The following is an 18,597-nucleotide window of genomic DNA, read 5'->3' as shown; positions in this document are numbered from 1 at the left end:
TTGTTCTCATTCAACAGATGGTTTGAAATGTTGATGTCAAATTGTATGCACTAATTTAAAAAATATGGGGTCTTATGCTATTGGAGAAGTAGAAAATGTGTTTGTTCATTTGATCCCATAGAGATTATAATTATAAATTCTTTTCTTCTTTTGTCTTGGGGTAAATACTCTGTGATCTCACCCAGCTATTCTTTACTTTGTGCTAAGGAGTCACTCGGGGGATCATAGATTAAAACTCTGTTGATAATATGTAAGACGTCATTATACCCACTGCCTTATTGTTATTACAATGAAGCTAATACAATGTTAAATAAAAGTGTAGGGAATGAACATCCTTACCTTGAACGTTACCTTAGTGAAAATGCTTTCAGTTTTTCACCATTAAGAATAGTTGGGGGCCGGAGAGATAACATGGAGGTAAAGCATTTGCCTTGCATGCAGAAGGTCATTGGTTCGAATCCCAGCATCTCAGATGGTTCCTCGAGCCTGCCAGGAGCATTTTCTGAGTGTAGAGCCAAGAGTAACCCCCTGAGCACTGCCAGGTGTGACCCAAAAACTAAAATAAAGAATAGTTGGAATGTTGTACTGTTGAAGGGGATGTTCTGTTTATGATTGAAACCCAACTACAATCATGCTTGTAATTATGGTTCTTAAATAAAGATTTTATATATAAAAACAGAATAATTGGTTATGAGATTTTTTTATACCTAGCTTGAGGAAGGAAGGTTTCTTACCTTTTTTGCTAAGGTTTTTTTTTATTTAAGTATTTATTATTATTATTATTATTATTATTATTATTATTATTGGTTTTTGGGCCACACCTGGTGACACTCAGAAATATGCACTCAGAAAATCGCTCCTGGCTTGAGGGACCATATGGGATGCTGGGGGATCAAACTGCAGTCTGTCCTAGGTCAGCTGCGTGCAAGGCAAATGCCCTATCACTGTGCCACAGCTCTGGTCCCAGCTAAGGGTTTTAATAAAGAATGGTGTTGGATCTTTTCAAATGCTATAGCTACATTAATTAATATAATTCTATGATATTTATCCTTCCTTTTCCTGATATGGTGTATGATGTTGATTGATTTGTATATATTAAACCATCCTTGCACTTATGGGATACCACTTGAAGATGATATATAATATTTTTGATGTCCCACTGGATCTAGTTTGCTAAATATGTTAAGGATTTTTGAATCAATGTTTATCAATGAGATTCATCTGTTGATTGCTTTCTTGGTAGTATTTCTGTCAACTTTGGGAATCAGCATAATGTTACCATCATAGAAGGTATTTAAGAAGGGTACCTGTCATTTCGATATTTGGAAGAGTTTAAGCATTATCATTCTTAAACATAACCATTCTTCTCAGGATGTTTAATAAAACTAACCCATAAACTATCTCGTTCCAGACTTATTCTTGAGTAGATTCTTAATTATTTTTATTTGTGATTGACCTTTTTATTCTATCTACTTCCTCCTCATTCAACTCGGAAATTATGTTTCCAGCCATCTATCTATTATTTCTAGGTTCTCTAGCTTAAATAAAACAGTTCATAGTAAGCTCTCAAGATGGCTTGATTTATGGGATTCTGTTGCAATTTATTTTTTTCTCACTTCTGATCCAATTTATTTGAGCAATTCATTTATCTTTCCTTGTGAGTCTTGCCAATGTTTATCTAACTGTTTATTCTTTTAAACAACCAGCTCTCAAGGAAGAAAACCCACTGGCTAAGCAGGTGGAAGCAAAAATAAACAAATGGGATTGCATACACACTTCAAAAAAAAATAGTGACTAGTATACAAAGACTACCCATTGAATGGCAGAACCTATTCACCCAATTCGCACCTGATAAGAGGTTAATATCTAAGATATAATAGAACTCAGCAAGAAATAAACAATTTTCACCACATCCAAAATGGGGAGAGGAAATAAACAGACACTTTCTCAAAGAAGTAATACAGATGGTCAAAAGGCACATGCAAAAGTGCTCTGCATTACTATCATCAGGGAAATGCAAATCAAAATAGCAATGAGATATCATCTCATAAAATACAGACTAGCAAACATCACAAAGAACAAGAACAAGAGCTGTAAATGATGTGGGGAGAAATGGACTCTCATTCACTGCTGCTGATGCTGTGTAGTCCAGCCTTTTTTTTTTTCAAAAAACTATAAGTTGTACTTTCATGTGACCAAGCAATACCATTCCTAGGTATATACCCTAGGAACACAGAAAAATAATCTTAAAAGGCCCCTGCAATCACGTGTTTATAGCAAACCTATTTATAATAGACATAATCTAGAAATAAGACAATTATCTAAGAAAGGATGAATTGATAAAAAAATGGTGGTACATCTACACAATGGAGTACTATGCAGTTAGGAGAAATGAGCTAAAGAAAATTTCTTATATATGGGTCGGTATGTTCAGTGTAATGAGTCAGAGGGAAAGGAATATGCATCAAATAATATTGTTCATTTGTGGACATAAAATATAGTATGATAATATCCAGAAACAATAGAGATCAGAGCCTGCCGGATTAGTCCATGGTAGGTATTGATGTATAGCAGTTGAAACTGGATATGCCCCCCTAGAAACGTCCCTTAGACATATACATATATCCTGCCATGCTGGGCATTAAAGGAAAAACTTGTACATTTGGAAGGATAATGACCAGAGTAGTGCCTGCTAGTCTATGGGAGGCCAGAGATAAAGCATCAGAGAGATTTTGATTGCTTTGTAACTGTCTTTCTTGTACCAGGGCCTTCCCTGGCCGCCTATGGTTGACAAATTTTCATATATCTCTTTCTCTCAGAAACCTAGCAGTGATGGCAGGCTTCAGACTCTAGAAGGAATAAAAATTATACTTGGTTTCTCTCTGTCTCTCTGTCTGTCTCTGTCTCTCTCTCTGTCTCTGTCTCTCTCTCTGTCTGTCTCTGTCTCTCTCTGTCTCTCTCTCTGTCTCTGTCTCTCTGTCTCTGTCTCTCTGTCTCTGTCTCTCTGTCTCTCTGTCTCTCTGTCTCTGTCTCTCTCTGTCTCTCTCTCTCTCTCTCTCTCTATGTTCCAAATGGGTGGTTTCTACAGTAGGAAGTCATGAAGAAAAGTCATTGGCGAAGCGCAGTTGTGGGTGATGTGTGTAGAAGGTGTGGCTTCAACAGTCAGAGACTTGCCCCAGCTTCTCCTCCTAAGATTGACAGCTTTCAACTGCATGGCAGGCGTACCCATAAATTTTCATGGTCTAGTTTACATCTTTTTCAAGAACTGAGTCTATGGAGCTGGCCAGGTGCTGACCTAGTGACTGTATTTGCGGGTTTGGTTTCAGCTGCCAGGGCTTCTGGACATATTAGAAGAGAGAGAGAGAGAGAGAGAGAGAGAGAGAGAGAGAGAGAGAGAGAGAGAGAGAGAGAGAGAGAGAGAGAGAGAGAGAGAGAGAAAGAGAGAGAGAGAGAGAGAACACTAACAACTATCATGACAATGGTAGAGAGAGAGAGAGAGAGAGAGAGAGAGAGAGAGAGAGAGAGAGAGAGAGAACACTAACAACTATCATGACAATGGTAGTGAGTGAGGAAAGTAGAATGCCTGTGTTGAATATAGGCAGGGATTGAGGGAAGAGGGAAATCGGGGGCATTATTAGTGAGAATGTTGCCATGGTGAAAGGGGGTGTGTTCTATTTTATAAATGAAACCCAAATACAAACATGTTTGAAAAAAAAAAACTGTCCTGTAAATATCTTATTTTTATTAAAACCTCATTGTGATTTTTTATAAAAACTGAAAAACTCACTTATAGTTTTAAAAAAACACAATTATGTATTTAAATAAATTTCCTTTAGTCTATGACTTGCAAGTATATTTTTACATTTACTCTTATTTTTGATGGCGTCTTTTGCATAGAATTTTTGAACTTTAATGTTATACTCTCATTTGGTGTTGTTTTCATCTAAGCTTTGATTTCATGTCCAAGAATTTGTCATTTTCATTCAATGTCAAGAAATTTTCCTCTGCTTTTACGTATGACCTTTAGGCTTTTAGTTTTGAGACTTAATTTTTCCGAGGTGTACATTGTCCAGTATTATTCTTTTGCATGAAGATACCCAATTTTCCAAAACCATATATTGACGAGACTGTTGTTTATCTATTGAATGGTGTTGTCATCTTGTTGAGATCATTGGATCATATACATATAGTTTTATTTCTGAGCTTTCAGTTCTGTTCCATTTGTCTTAATGGTGGACTTAGCATGGAATCTTTCAGTCTTATTTTGGACATGTGTTTTTCTTCTCTTCAGATTATATCTGTAATGAACTTCAGTGTGTGTGGGTAGATTCCTAATTTCCTTATAAATTTACAAAAATTTTCCAGTATGATTGTATTAATTTTATTAGTGTTTTTTAAATGTTAGCTATTTTTGTAAGTGCATTCCTTTTTTCTTTCTTGGTCAAATTCTTATTCAAACATTTAAAGTTGTTTGAAATTAAATATTGTCACTATTTTTTTTTTCATTAGAATTTTTTCCTCTTCTTCCTTCTCTTCCTCATCCTCCTCACTCCTTATTTTCTGCAACCCGAAGGTTCCTAGTACTTACTTCTAGTTATGTATTCAGGGGTCACTCCTTGTGGTGTGGGCATCAGCAGCATATAAGGAAACTATGTTAATAAGAGGAGCAAGTATACAAGAACACCCCTGCCTATCTATTACCTTTTCTTCTACTAGCACAAATAATCAGAAATTTGTAAGTAGCTTCTAGAGATGTAGATAGGACATAAAGGTGGTTGCTCTGATTATCTTTATTGTTAAGTGATCCTTATGTGTATTTATAAGCAAAAAATCAAGTATTTTATATATGTTCAAAATTAATAAAATATTTGACTTTCAGCAATTTTTTGAAATATAGTTCAATTTTCTGTTATCCTCGTTACTTTGTATGATATTAAGTGAAATAGGTGACTTACATGCTATTTTTCATGTAATAAAAATATAGGGGCTTCTTGAATTCTTTTTGTTTTGAATTTAGCGATGAATAAATGTTTTTGAATTATCATAAGTTTAAAATAAGCCAGAATACAGTTTGTAAGTGTATTATTTGAAATTGAATTCTAAAAAGTCTCTTCCCCCAATGGTATTGGGCCACACCCTATAGTGCTTAGGGCTTACTTCTTTTTGGCTCTGTTCTCAAGGATCACTCCTGGTTGTTCAAAGGGACCCTATAGGGTACTGGGGAGTGAATCTGGGTCAGCCTTTTTCAAGGTAAGTTCTCTAGTCACTGTAATATTGTTCGAGGCCCCCAAAATAAACATCTTAGTGAATAAATATTAATGCACATGATCATGTTATGTAATTGTATATTTCATAACAGCGTTTTTTGTCATTTTCTATCAGAAAATATGATTCAGGATTAATTGTTTTATTTATTTATGCAGTATTTTAAAATGCATCCAATTGAACAACTTCACATTATATTCTTTTCTCCTGCCAGAAATGAAAGCCAGTTTATCTTCTCATAACTACAGCAACATGAATGGATATCTTAATATTAATGAGGATATAGTATTTGAACACTCTTCAAGAAATACATCCTTTGAAGATGGAGGAAGCCAGTTACATTCCAGGAAAAAACGCTTTTTATCATATCCAAGATATGTGGAAGTTATGGTTACAGCTGATGCTAAAATGTTTCAGCATCATGGACAAAATCTACAGCATTATGTTCTAACTCTAATGTCAATTGTAAGTAAATTTATCAGATAATTTGAATTTTCTTAAATTAACATTGTGTTATTTTTAACTTAAAAAGTTTTCTCAAAATCTAGATAGAAGCAAATTGTTTGAAAGTTGAAGCCCAAAAGTAATGTTTCATTACTTCAATGTTTCAATGTTTCATTTAAAGTTTTTTTTATAATTATCTTTATTTAAACACTGTGATTACAAATATGATTATAGTTGTATGATTACAGTCATGTAAAGAACACCCCCCTTCACCAGTGCAACATTCCCACCAATTTCCCAGATCTCCCTCCTCCCCACCCACCCCACACCTGTACTCAAGACAGGCTTTCTACTTCCCTCATTCATTCACATTGTTATGATAGTTTTCAATGTAGTCGTCTCTCCAACTGCACTCATCACTCTATGTGATGAGCTTCATGTCATGAGCTGCACCTACCAGCCCTCATCTCTCTTGTCTCTGAGATACTGTTTAAAATGTCTTTCATTTTTTCTTAAAACCCATAGATGAGTGAAACCATTCTGCGTCTTTCTCTCTCCCTCTGACTTACTTCACTCAGCATAATAGATTCCATGTACATCCATGTATAGGAAAATTTCATGACTTCATCTCTCTTGACAGCTGCATAGTATTCCATTGTGTATATGTATCACAGTGTCTTTAGCCACTCTTCTGTTGAAGGGCATCGTGATTGTTTCCAGAGTCGGGCTATTGTAAATAGCGCTGCAATGAATATAGGTGTGAGGAAGGGATTTTTGTATTGTATTTTTGTGTTCCTCGGGTATATTCCTAGGAGTGGTATAGCTGGATCGTATGGTAGCTCAATTTCCAGTTTGTGAAGGAATCTCCATATCACTTTCCATAAAGGTTGGACTAGACGGCATTCCCACCAGCAGTGGAAAAGAGTTCCTTTCTCTCCACATTCCCGCCAGCACTGCTTGTTTTCCTTTTTTGTGATGTGTGCCAATCTCAGTGGCGTGAGGTGGTACCTCATAGTAGTTTTGATTTGCATCTCCCTGACGATTAGTGATGTTGAGTATCTTTTCATGTGCCTTTTGGCCATTTGCCTTTCTTCTTTTTCAAAGTATCTGTTCATTTCTTCTCCCCATTTTTTGATGGGGTTAGATGTTTTTTTCTTGTATAGTTTTAATTTAATCTCAGTAAGTATTATGTCACACTAAGTGGGTAGCTATTAAAACAATTGAAATTTCTGAAACCACAAAAAATGTTTAATTGTCTTTTTTAACAATGAATGATTTTCTTTTACCCATGTGACAGGGATGATCTTAGAAACATTAATATTTCTCTTTGAATGTGAATTTTATTCTGCACCATGAGTAGAGAATTTATTTTTGTGATATCTTCCAAATAAAATTGGGGCAAATGAAATTATAATTTATAAATATTTTTAAGGAATTGACTTCTCTAATATAGCTGCTTTGGCAAATTTGGGGTTGTAAAATTACACTAGCAGATATTAATCATACTAGATAGATCACACTAAATAGATATCAAAATTCCTTTCTAGCTGTGATGGTACCAGTATCTATAGAATATAATTTATATTAGTATAGCACAGTATTTATGTGTTAGGGATGGCATCTCTAAATTTAATTTTCTTTAAGGCTCTTCTAAGAAATATTTTCCTTCCTAATACTTCTTTTGTTTACCGTCACCATTTTCTCCTTAGATATTACAATTTTCTCTCATAACTCATTTCCCTCCATAGAACTTTCTCAGTTTGTTTAAAAATTTCTCTTTTAGTTTTCATAAAAACAACGAGATATCTCATGCCATAGAAACTGGCACATATCACATAAACAAGAAAAACCAGTGCTGGCTGGGATGCTGGGAAAAAAGAACTCTCATTCACTGCTCGTGAGAATGCCAGCTATTCCAACATTTTGAGAAAACAATAAGAATATTCCTTAAAAAGCTGGAAATTGAGCTCCCATATGATCGATTCAGCATATTGGAATATACCCCAGGAACACAAAAACACAATAAAAAATGCCCTCTGCATCCCTGTGTTTATTGCAGCACTATTTATAATAACCAATATCTGGAAACAATCCAGGTGCCCAATAACAGATGAGTGGCTAAAGAAACTCTGGTACATTTATCCAATGGAATACTACACACCAATTAGGAAAAATGAAGTCATACAAATTGCCTGTACATGGATGGACATAGAAACTATTATGCTGAGTGAAATGAGCCAGAGGGAGAGGGGTAGACACAGAATAGTCTCACTCATCTGCAGGATACAAGAGAAAAAATAAAAAACAGCATGGCAATAATATCCAAAGTCAGTATAGCTGTATGCCAGGAGGACCAGCACATGACACTAAGCTTGCCACAAAGAGCAATGATTTCAGCTAGAGCATTAACCACATGACAAGTACCATAAAAATGATAGTGAGGGAGAGAGACAGAATGCCTGTCAAAGACAGCAAGGGATTTGGGTTGGGGAGGGAAATGGGTGGACATTGGTGGTGGGAATTTTGAACTGGTGAAGAGTAGTGTACATTCTATGACTGAGACTACAATATGACAAATTTTGTAAACATGGTGATTAAATAAAAAATAAACTTAATACTGAACCTAACACTAACTCAACTCTAACCCAAACTAATCGTAAACCTAACCCTAAATCTAACCCTAAACCTAAACCTAACCCAAACCGTAACCCTATTCTAATCCGAAACCATAAACCTAACTCACCTTAACCATAACCCATACCCTAAATTTAAACCAACCCTTACTCTATACCTAACCCTAACTCTAAATCTAACCCTAACCCTAACCCAACCCTAATTCTCACCCTATACCTAACTTCATCCCTAATTTTAACCCTCAGATAACTCTAACTCCTAAACCTAACTTAAAAAAAAACATTATCTTTTCTGCTGCATTTTTTACTAGGTGACTTTGTTACTTCTCAGGAACGTTTCTACTGTCACTTATCTTTCCTCAGTCATTTCAGATTTTATCTCGATATTTTTCTCTACTGAACACTTTTTTTTTTCCCTCTGACATTCTACTTCTCCCCATATTTTTCTTTTTTCTCACTTACCATTTTTCTCCAAACACAAATTTAACCTTATGTAATTTTTTTAAATCATCACTCACATTTCTTTTACTTTTCTTTTTTACCGAAGACCTGTGGTAATTTATTAGATAATTCAGTTTTCTCCTAATACCCTTTTTCAGTTTGTTAGCTAGTGTGTTATTATGTAAGCATGTTGACAGTAAGTTTCAATTCTCAGTAATTTTTGTTTCAAAAATGGATCACCACTGACTAATTTCTTATAAATTATTTTTTGAAAATTAATTAAAGAGCTGTGACTTACAAACTTATAAATAGATAAGCCGTAGACACAAACCTAATCCAACACCTACTCCCACTCCCTTATCTATTTTACTTCACAACAGTTTCCATGCTTTTTTTGCCATCCCCACTTCCATTTAAAATAGCATCCAAAAACTTAAGTGTCTAGGAATAAACTTAATAAGAATTGTGGGGGCACTATATCCTGAAAACTTTAAGTCACTTACGAAAGATAGAGAATACCAGAAAAAATGCAAAAATTATTCTATGATCATTTATTGAAATAATCAAAAATATTATGCTTACTATCCTACTAAACTATTATATAGATTCAATACAATCCAGACAGCATTATTTAAGGCCATAGGAAAGCCAGTAATAAAATTTTTATGGAATCAGAAGAGAATCTGAATTGCCAAATCCATACAGAAAAATAAAAAAAATTGGAAGTATCTCATTACCTATCTTGGGACTGTTCTTACAAAGTTATAGTGAACAAAAATATGATATTGCAATAAACATAGGCTCTTTCATTAATGAGTCAGAATGAAATACTTGAGGGAAAAGACGGTATCTATAAAAAATTAATTTTTTTTGTTTTTGGGCAACATCCAGTGATGCTCGGGGGTTACTCCTGGCTATGCGCTCAGAAATCACTTTTGGCTTGGGGGAACAATGGGACGCCAGGGGATAGAACCGAGGTCCGTCCTGGATCAGCCACGTCCAAGGCAAATGCCGTACCTCTGTGCTACATCTCTGGCCCCGAACAATTAATTTGATGAAGGAATTAACAATATGAAATGAATGTTGGGAACAAATGATGTTGAGAAACTGGATAGACATATGCATAAATTTAAAGCTACATATATCTCAAACTCTACTCAAGAGTCAATTCAAAGTAAATCTAAGATCTTAAGATCTGACCATAAAATATAAAGTATCCTAAATTTATTTCTTATACCTTATTTCATTACAAAGTAAGGAATATTTCCTGATGATCTTTTTTTTGTTTTTTTTTTTTTTTTGTTTGTTTGTTTTTGGGCAACATCCAGTGACACTCAGGGGTTACTCCTGGCTATGCTCTCAGAAGTCGCTTCTGGCTTGGGGGACCATATGGGACGCCGGGGGATCGAACCACAGTCTGTCCTAGGCTAGCGCTGGCAAGGCAGACACCTTACCTCTCTTCCTGATGATCTTTTACATTTTTGTTTGTGTTAGCTTATCCATTTTAGCAAATTTTACAAATCCACCTCACAAATTTTATACCTAACATCATTGTAGATATTGTGTAGTAAGAATGAGTCTCCTTAATGGGTGGCTAGATCACATTGTAAATTCTTCTGCAGAGAATCAATTATTCTTCTCCATGATTCAACAACCATTTCCTCCCTATTGAGACCAAACAAAGCTTCATAGTGACAAATTTTTGTGGTACTTTCAAAACACTGGCTGTGTTGTCACTGAAATCACTAGCAGCCCTCAAGTAGTTTTGTCAGTATCAACCATAGGGAAGTTATGTTCAGAGGTGTTGCATATAATAAACCGGGGATTTAAACTCAAGGTCTTGTGATGTAGGCACTGTATTCTACTGCACTATACCTCTGGGTCAGTCAGTACCCCAAAAATATGAACTATATACATTTACATAGTTCCTGTTTTAAAATATGAAATAGCAAAATCCTCACAAAATATCTATTCTTATCACTCTTCTTGATTCAACCGAATCACTGAGCAGTGAATCAACTTCAATCACTGAGCAGTACCCCATGTGTATGTTTTATATGTGTATTTTAGTTATTCCTACTCCACTTTGTTCTCTTGTGACAAAAAAACTTCACTGGTACATGTGTTTTCGAGCATGTAGAGATTTCTATATTGACTCTCTCCTAATACCCTTTGTTCAGTTTGTTAGCTGGTGTGTTACTATGTAAGCATTAGCAGTCTATTATGTAAGATTAGCAGTAATCAGCAGTAATATGATGGCTGTTCTTGCACATAAAAAAACTTACCTTCCATTTCAGCCATTGCTCTAGAAGATAAAGATAAAATTTTTAAAGATAAAAAATATAAAATAAGTTTTGACTGTGCAGCTAAGACAGAGGTCTCAAACTCTCAGTCCCGTGGGCCATTTGCGGCCCTCTGTACAACATTTTGTGGCCTGCGGCTGGTCTTCAAATATTGCAGTCTTCACGATTATTCACTTACTGAATAATTGCAATAAAAATCGCATTAGTAAGAAAAATATTACATTAAACATTCGCATACCCTGAGCAGTTTCGTTCAGGGTATGCAAATGTTTAATGCGATTTTTTGCGATTATTTTCTTACTAATGTGATTTTTTTATTACGAATATTTGGTAAGTGAATAATCATGAATACTTTGCACCTAGCGCAGATGTCATTTCCGCTGCTCCTGCCTGCTGTCCTTTGCATTATCGGAGGCCTAAGGGAGAGAAGGGAGAGAAGTTTATTACAGAATTAGATTTTGTCATACCTTCATTATGACTTCATCAAAGCCTGCAGTGAAGAGAAAGATTGATGATGAGCACAGACAATTTCAGGAAAAGTGGGAAACGCAGTATTTCTTTGTTGAAAACAGGGCATCCCCACATGTCATATTTGCTCAGAGAAAGTTGCAGTGCACAAGGAATACAACTTGAAATGCTATTATTCAACTAAACATGCTGAGGAATGTGCAAAATGTCAAGGAAATGAAGAGAGCCAAGCGGGTTGCCAGTCTTAAAGCATATCTAATGAGGCAACAAGATTTCTTTAAGAAAGCAACCAAAGAGAACGTTGCATCAGTCGAAGCTAGTTCCATGGTTAGTGAGATGATTGCTAAGGCAGGGAAACCATTCACAGAAGGAGAGTTTGTTAAAAAATGCATGTGACAGGCTGCAAGCATTATCTGTCTGGAAAAGAAAGGTCAGTTTAGCAAAATCAGCTTTTCTGCCAACACTGTGGCAGAGCACATTTCTGACATGTCAAGTGACATTTCTCATCAACTGTGTGAGAAATCCAAATGTTTTGATGCATACTCAGTTGCTCTTGATGAGGCACAGATATAACAGACACTGCACAGCTCACAATTTATGTCCGTGGTGTTGATTGCAATTTTGAATTGACAGAGGAGCTGCTCACAATAATTCCAATGCATGGCCAGACCACTGCTAATGTGACATTTCGGCACCTGTGTGATGCCATTGAGAATGCAGGTTTGCCATGGAAGAGTTTTGTTGGAATAATAACCGATGGAGCGCCATTGATGACAGGGAGGAAAAATGGACTGGTGGCACTTGTTCAAAAAAAACTAGAAGAGGAGGTTTAGAGAAGGCCACTGCTCTTCACTGCATTATCCATCAGCAAGCTCTTTGCAGTAAATGCCTGCCATGTGACAATGTGATGCCTGTTGTTGTGAAATGCATCAACAAAATCAGATCCAGGGGCTTAAAGCATAGGAGGTTCTGTGCTTTTTTAGAGAAAATGGAGTCAGAATATGGAGATATGCTCTATTTCACCAAGGTATGTTGGCTCAGTAGGGGAAATGTCCTGAAAAGATTTTTTGAGTTGAGAGAAAAAGTGAAAGCCTTCATGGAGAAGGATGGGAATGCTGTTTCTGAGTTTAGTGATCACAAATGGCTCATGGACTTAGCTTTTCTTGTTGACATTACACATAAGTTGAATGTACTAAACAAGATGTTACAAGGCCCGGGGCAGCTTTTCAGTACTGCCTATGACAACGTGAGAGCATTCTCCACAAAACTTATGCTATGGAAATCCCAGCTCTCTCAGACAAGCCTTTGCCATTTCCCAGCATGCAAGGAACTTGTGGATGCAGGCATATCATTCAGTGGTGAGAAATATGTTGATGCTATTTTTAAGCTAGAGAAGGCATTTGATCACAGATTAGCAGACTTCAAAAAGCACAGAGCCACTTTCCAAACTTTTGTGAACCCCTTTTCCTTTGATGTGCAAGATGCCCCTCCTGTGCTTCAAATGGAGCTCATTGACCTGCAATGCAACTCTGATCTCAAAGCCAAGTTCAGGGAGATTAGTGGAAAAGCAGACATGAATGGTCAATTTTTGAGAGAATTGCCCCCCAGCTTCCCTGAGCTTTCCCAAACGTTCAGGCGCACCATGTGCCTTTTTGGGAGCATATATTTGTGTGAAAAGTTATTCTTCACATTGAACTTCAAGAAGTCAAAGTACAAGTCTAGACTTAATGATGATCATCTTCAAGCCATACTGAGGGTCTCAACTGCTTCCTCTCTAAAGCCAAATGTGGTTCAGATTTGTAAGAAGTGTCAAGTCTCTGGCAGCAAGGAATAGGCAAAAGATGCCATGTTCAGAAGTACTGTAAATGATATTCACTCAAAGTTCTATTCATGCTCATAAGAAATAATTAAAACTGTTATTAAAGACATTTGAGGACTTTTTTTTTTTTTGTGAAATCCCTTATGTGGCCCTGCCTCACCCTGACTTTGTCTTCTGTGGCCCCCAGCTAAATTGAGTTGGAGACCCCTGTGCTATGATGTTATAAAAGGTTCTAGAACATTTATTTAAGAATATGATCTCCTGAATTGTTCAGGAATGTTTTGAGCCTAGTTTTTATAGTACTCTATGTGACACAAGAAATAGAAGTATATTGTGTTTGGGGCCGGAGAGATCACACAGTGGTAGGGTGTTTGCCTTGCATTCAGCAATCCAGGACTGATGGTGATTTGAATCCTATACTGTCCCCTGTGCCTGCCAGGAACAATTTCTGAGCACACAGCCGGGAGTAACCCTTGAGTGTCATAGGGTGTGACCCCCTTTCCCCCCCAAAAAAAAGTATATTGTGTTGAATTTATTTGGACAGAAAAAATTAGGCTTTCTAACTGGTAAACTTCATGCTTTCTAGAATCAAAGATCATTTCCTTTACCTCATATATGGAACTCTAGCCAATAAAGACTAAATACCAAATATGTCTTTATTAAATAAATTAAAAATGAGGACCCAGTTGAACAGTCCTTAGTAGGAAGCTTGTCAGAAATAGCAAGGGAGTGCAGTTAGGGCAGAGAACGGACAGTTATAACAATGATAGTTGGAAATGATGTCTCTGGACAAGAACATGCTGCTGAAAGTTCTATATACCACCCAGTAATAATATTGCAAATCACAGTGTATAAAAGGTTAAAAGGGGGAAGAGACAGATTGTGTAGGAGAAAAAGAAGACAAATTTCTGCCACAGAGAAAGGTAGGAGAGATGGTAGGGGATGGTAGTCTGGAAACTGGGGACATTTGTGGTGGGAAATGCACACTGGTGAAGGGTATTCTACATTGTATGACTGTAGCTTCATCAGGAAAAAAATTGGTAATTAAAAAAAAGCAACAACTATATTATAAACAACCTTGTGAACATGGTATAAAGTAACTGCTTAAAAGCCTTCTTAAAATTGCTCTCCTGATTTGGGTAGTGGTTTGGAAATAGTCATCTTGAAGACTCATTTTTGTGGTTTAATGCATATTGATATCATGTCAGGATTTCTGAACACATGAGAGTTCCACCACATAATGAGGTAGAATTGAGATTTAGTATTCTGACTCAGTTTTCATTGATTTGGCTACTGCTGTTCATAGAAAACATTCAGGAGAAAAATTAGGATAATGGTTACCAACTTGGTTTCACATTGGAATTGTTTTTAAAAATACTAGAAAACTTGAAAAAAATAAGTTGAAGTCTGGTGTTCAGCTCTAGAGTTTCTGAATGAATACATAAGTAATGCGCACTGAGCACTTAAATACATTTAAGAATACATTAGAATTCTTTAATATATCCTAGATGTTCATCCAAAAACTGCACCTACAAGTACAGTTAAATCATAAAATTAATACTTTTTCACCAGTTTCAATGTTATTTTGAGAATAAATCTTCAATTTAAGTATTATTCCTATATTTTTCCTTTCAGGTTGCAGCAATCTATAAGGACTCAAGTATTGGAAATCTTATAAACATTATAATTGTGAAATTGGTTGTAATTCATAATGATCAGGTAAGATATGTGTACAATTATTACTATTCATAGAAAACTTAAAATATTGAAAGATACATTCACACATATATATGTGTATATACACACACCATAAATTCTTAAAAATGATATTTTAGGTAGTGTGGTATCACGAACTGATTAGTCCTGAAACTAAGGGGTTTTCTGGAGTTCTTTGTAAATGTATATGCACAGGAGTTGGACAGGAAAGACAGAGGCCAAATGACTCAAGTTAGGTTCAGGATCTGTTCCTTTTATTCAAGCAAAAGGTGAATTACTTATACTCAATTTTTTTGGCAAGGTGTATTTTCAGACAAAACTATTTTACCAAGCAAAGAGAACAAGGGCAAATTGTTCAGGACATTTTACATATTTATAATTTTCTGACCTAGAGTAGTTTCACACTCTTGAGCCACTTTTGTTATCTGAAATTTTAGCTTGCAAGGTCAGTTCCCAGAAACTGGTACTATTTATTGTTTTGGCCTTATTCCAATTCATGCATTCTGAACTGGGGCCTGAAATATTAATCCTTGATAGGATTGCAGTAGACTAACATCAAAGCTAGATTTGAGAGTAGTAATTGTTTTGTAAGACTAAATAAAGAATACTTGAATCTACACCAATTAAATCTGAGTGATCTTTAAGAAAGGCTCTAAGAAATATCTTTAGAATGTTAGCTGAAGTTATGTCTCAAATAATATTTGCGATATATTCCTTTTTTTTCCTGAGTTCCACAAAGACAGGCGACCAAAGTTTTTCAGGACCCTAATTTCAGGTTACTCTCCAATGTCCTCCCCTACAAGTGTTACTTCTCAAATGCCTTCTCTGCAAGTACAGGCAGCTTTGCTGTAGATATGAGTGCAACATTTTTTTGGCTACTTTGCTTTATTGGTTCATTGTTTCTAGAATTTTTTTTGTAGACTCTTTAGGGCAGTGGTCCTCAAACTATGGCCCGTGGGCCACATATTGTATTTGTATCTGTTTTGTTTCTTCATTGCAAAATAAGATATATGCAGTGTGCATAAGAATTCGTTCCTAAGTTTTGTTTTTACTATAGTCAGACCCTCCAATGGTTTGAGGGACAGTGAACTGGCCCCCTGTTTAAATAGTTTGAGGATCCCTGCTTAGGGTCTTCTATGTATTTCATATATGTCATCTACAAATAGTGGTAATTTGTCTTCAGTCTACTACCCAATTATCAATAAAATTTTTAAACCACGTTCTTTTTAACTAAATTACATTATTTTTCATAAAAGGAATGAGATTTTAGAAATATAGCTTAAATTTGGCTTCACAGGAAGGACAATAATTTTTCCTCTTGTGATTTAAGAACAATGGAATGACACTGGAGGATGCAATGATTCTTTAAAAATTCTAAGGTTAAAATATGATTATTATTTTTATAACTTATTTTCACAAATATTATATCTTTAATTTATTTAATTTAATTTTTATTATGAAATATTTATTATTTATTGTGTATAGGAAGGACCAGTCATCAACTTTAACGCTGCTACTACATTGCACAACTTTTGTTCATGGCAACAAAGTCAGAATATCCTCGATGATGCTCACCCTTCCCACCATGATACTGCTGTTCTTATCACTAGGTACATTTTACAAATATGTATCATATATTAAATATATGATGAATAAAAGCTTTTTAAAAAGTTATGCCCATAGTTATGGTTGATTCCAAAATAATTAGCAATATTAGGCTGTCAAATAATGTTTTTACCTGAATCAGAATAATTTCCTTTTTATTAGGGACACAGAAGAGAACTTAGAAAATATTTGAAAATTAATATACTTAAGGAAATGAGAGTAGTTCTCTATTTGATGTTCAGGCACTTGAAAGAGTTTTCATGTTTATTTCATTGCATACTTTCTTATATTTAAACTTCAAAAAGCATCTGATGTTCAGATTTTTCTGTTGCTCGGTGTGGGACTGAATTCTGGATAGATTTTGTTTTTTAGGTTTTCCTCAAGTCTACATATATGAGGAACAATTTTAGCTGTTATGAAATATTTATGCATTTACAAGCACCAGTGTACATCATTAATTTATGGCTTTATTTTAGCAATACCAATGCTACCAGGATATTTTATCTTACATTTGTTATTTATTGGGGTGACGGGCCAAAGGAAATCTTTCACTATGTTGTAAAACTCAGAATATAAGCTTTCTAAATTCCTAAAATAAAACCTTTTAAGTATATTTAAAAGAATTAACCTGTAATATACATTATCTCATCAAAACTGAGGAAACAAATAGAATTTTTTTTTTTTTTGAGTTTTGGGCCACACCCGGTAACACTCAGGGGTTACTCCTGGCTATGTGCTCAGAAGTTGCTCCTGGCTTGGGGGACCATATGGGACACCGGGGGATTGAACCGCAGTCCGTCCAAGGCTAGCGCAGGCAAGGCAGGCACCTTACCTTTAGCGCCACCGCCCAGCCCCCTAGACTTTATTTTTATAGACTTTATTATACACAGAAGTATATCCATTTATATTTCTAGATATTGAAAAGAATTACTTCAGACCTTATTTTAAGTATGAATTATTGCAATATTATTTCTAAAGATACTTTAACTATTTTGTTTTAAGGGAAGACATTTGTGGAGCTAGAGAGAAATGTGACACATTAGGTAAGTTATTTAACAGTATAAAATAGTTTAATATAATTATTTATCAAAGTATTGTAGTTATTTTTATCATCTCATATTAATTTAGAATATATATGTAAGTATTATTTGATTCAATTCTATACATCTCAAGTTTTAAAGAATAACTAATATGGTGCTATAAATTTAAAAAATAATAATCAATATAAAACATTGCTTTAGAATGTGAAGAATTTAGGTTCTACAATATAACACTTGAACACCAGAGAGTAAGACACAAAAGCAAAGCAAAATTAATAATAATAACTAATATTAATGCTCTTTACTATATACTCAGTACTTTAAAATACTGGCTTATATCAAGTGTTTTAATATGCAATATTTGATTTATACTGAATTTTTATAACAACCTTTATACAGATGTAAAGTAAATAAAAAATTAATAGTCATATTAGCCATGAATAATCATCAGATTTAAGAAATAGAATTTTATTAATATAGTCAGATGGCCTACATTAAGTCCTTATTTTGTTTTCTGTGATTTCCTAATAAGTAGATAATTCTATGAATTTTTGTTCTTAGTTGATATTAATATTTTCTTCCTATCTTGCTTTTTGCATGGACATGTGTTATTAATTTTAAATTTTATTTACACTTTCCCTTTTCAAGGTAAAGATTATTTATATGCTTGTAACTTTTATATATTTTCCTTATTACTAGTATTACTTTAAGTTAACTTTAAAGTTGTCTCCTAAACTATATATTTTTCTTATATCACTTAAATTTTGTTTGACACCCTGAAACCTACATGTTACTGTGATTTACAGTTTTATGTAAACATTTTGCAGACATTGTATATTAGAGTGCAGTGTTTGATATTAGTA

The 18,597-nt window shown here is 34.9% G+C and overlaps 1 protein-coding gene across 1 annotated transcript in view; it reads left to right on the top strand.

Moving 5' to 3' along the window:
* Positions 1-18,597, top strand: part of ADAMTS20 (ADAM metallopeptidase with thrombospondin type 1 motif 20) — a 150,091-nt gene that overhangs the window by 25,122 nt on the left and 106,372 nt on the right. The window contains exons 5-8 of the mRNA XM_049783876.1: positions 5,489-5,730; positions 15,009-15,092; positions 16,575-16,699; positions 17,697-17,737. Coding sequence (XP_049639833.1) covers positions 5,489-5,730; positions 15,009-15,092; positions 16,575-16,699; positions 17,697-17,737 — 492 coding nt within the window. The remainder of the gene's footprint in view (positions 1-5,488; positions 5,731-15,008; positions 15,093-16,574; positions 16,700-17,696; positions 17,738-18,597) is intronic.

This window comes from Suncus etruscus, chromosome 11, assembly GCF_024139225.1.
Source record: "Suncus etruscus isolate mSunEtr1 chromosome 11, mSunEtr1.pri.cur, whole genome shotgun sequence".
NCBI classification, from domain to species: domain Eukaryota; kingdom Metazoa; phylum Chordata; class Mammalia; order Eulipotyphla; family Soricidae; genus Suncus; species Suncus etruscus.
The sequence above is the reverse complement of the archived record's forward strand: the minus strand, read 5'-3'. Positions and strand labels throughout refer to the sequence as shown.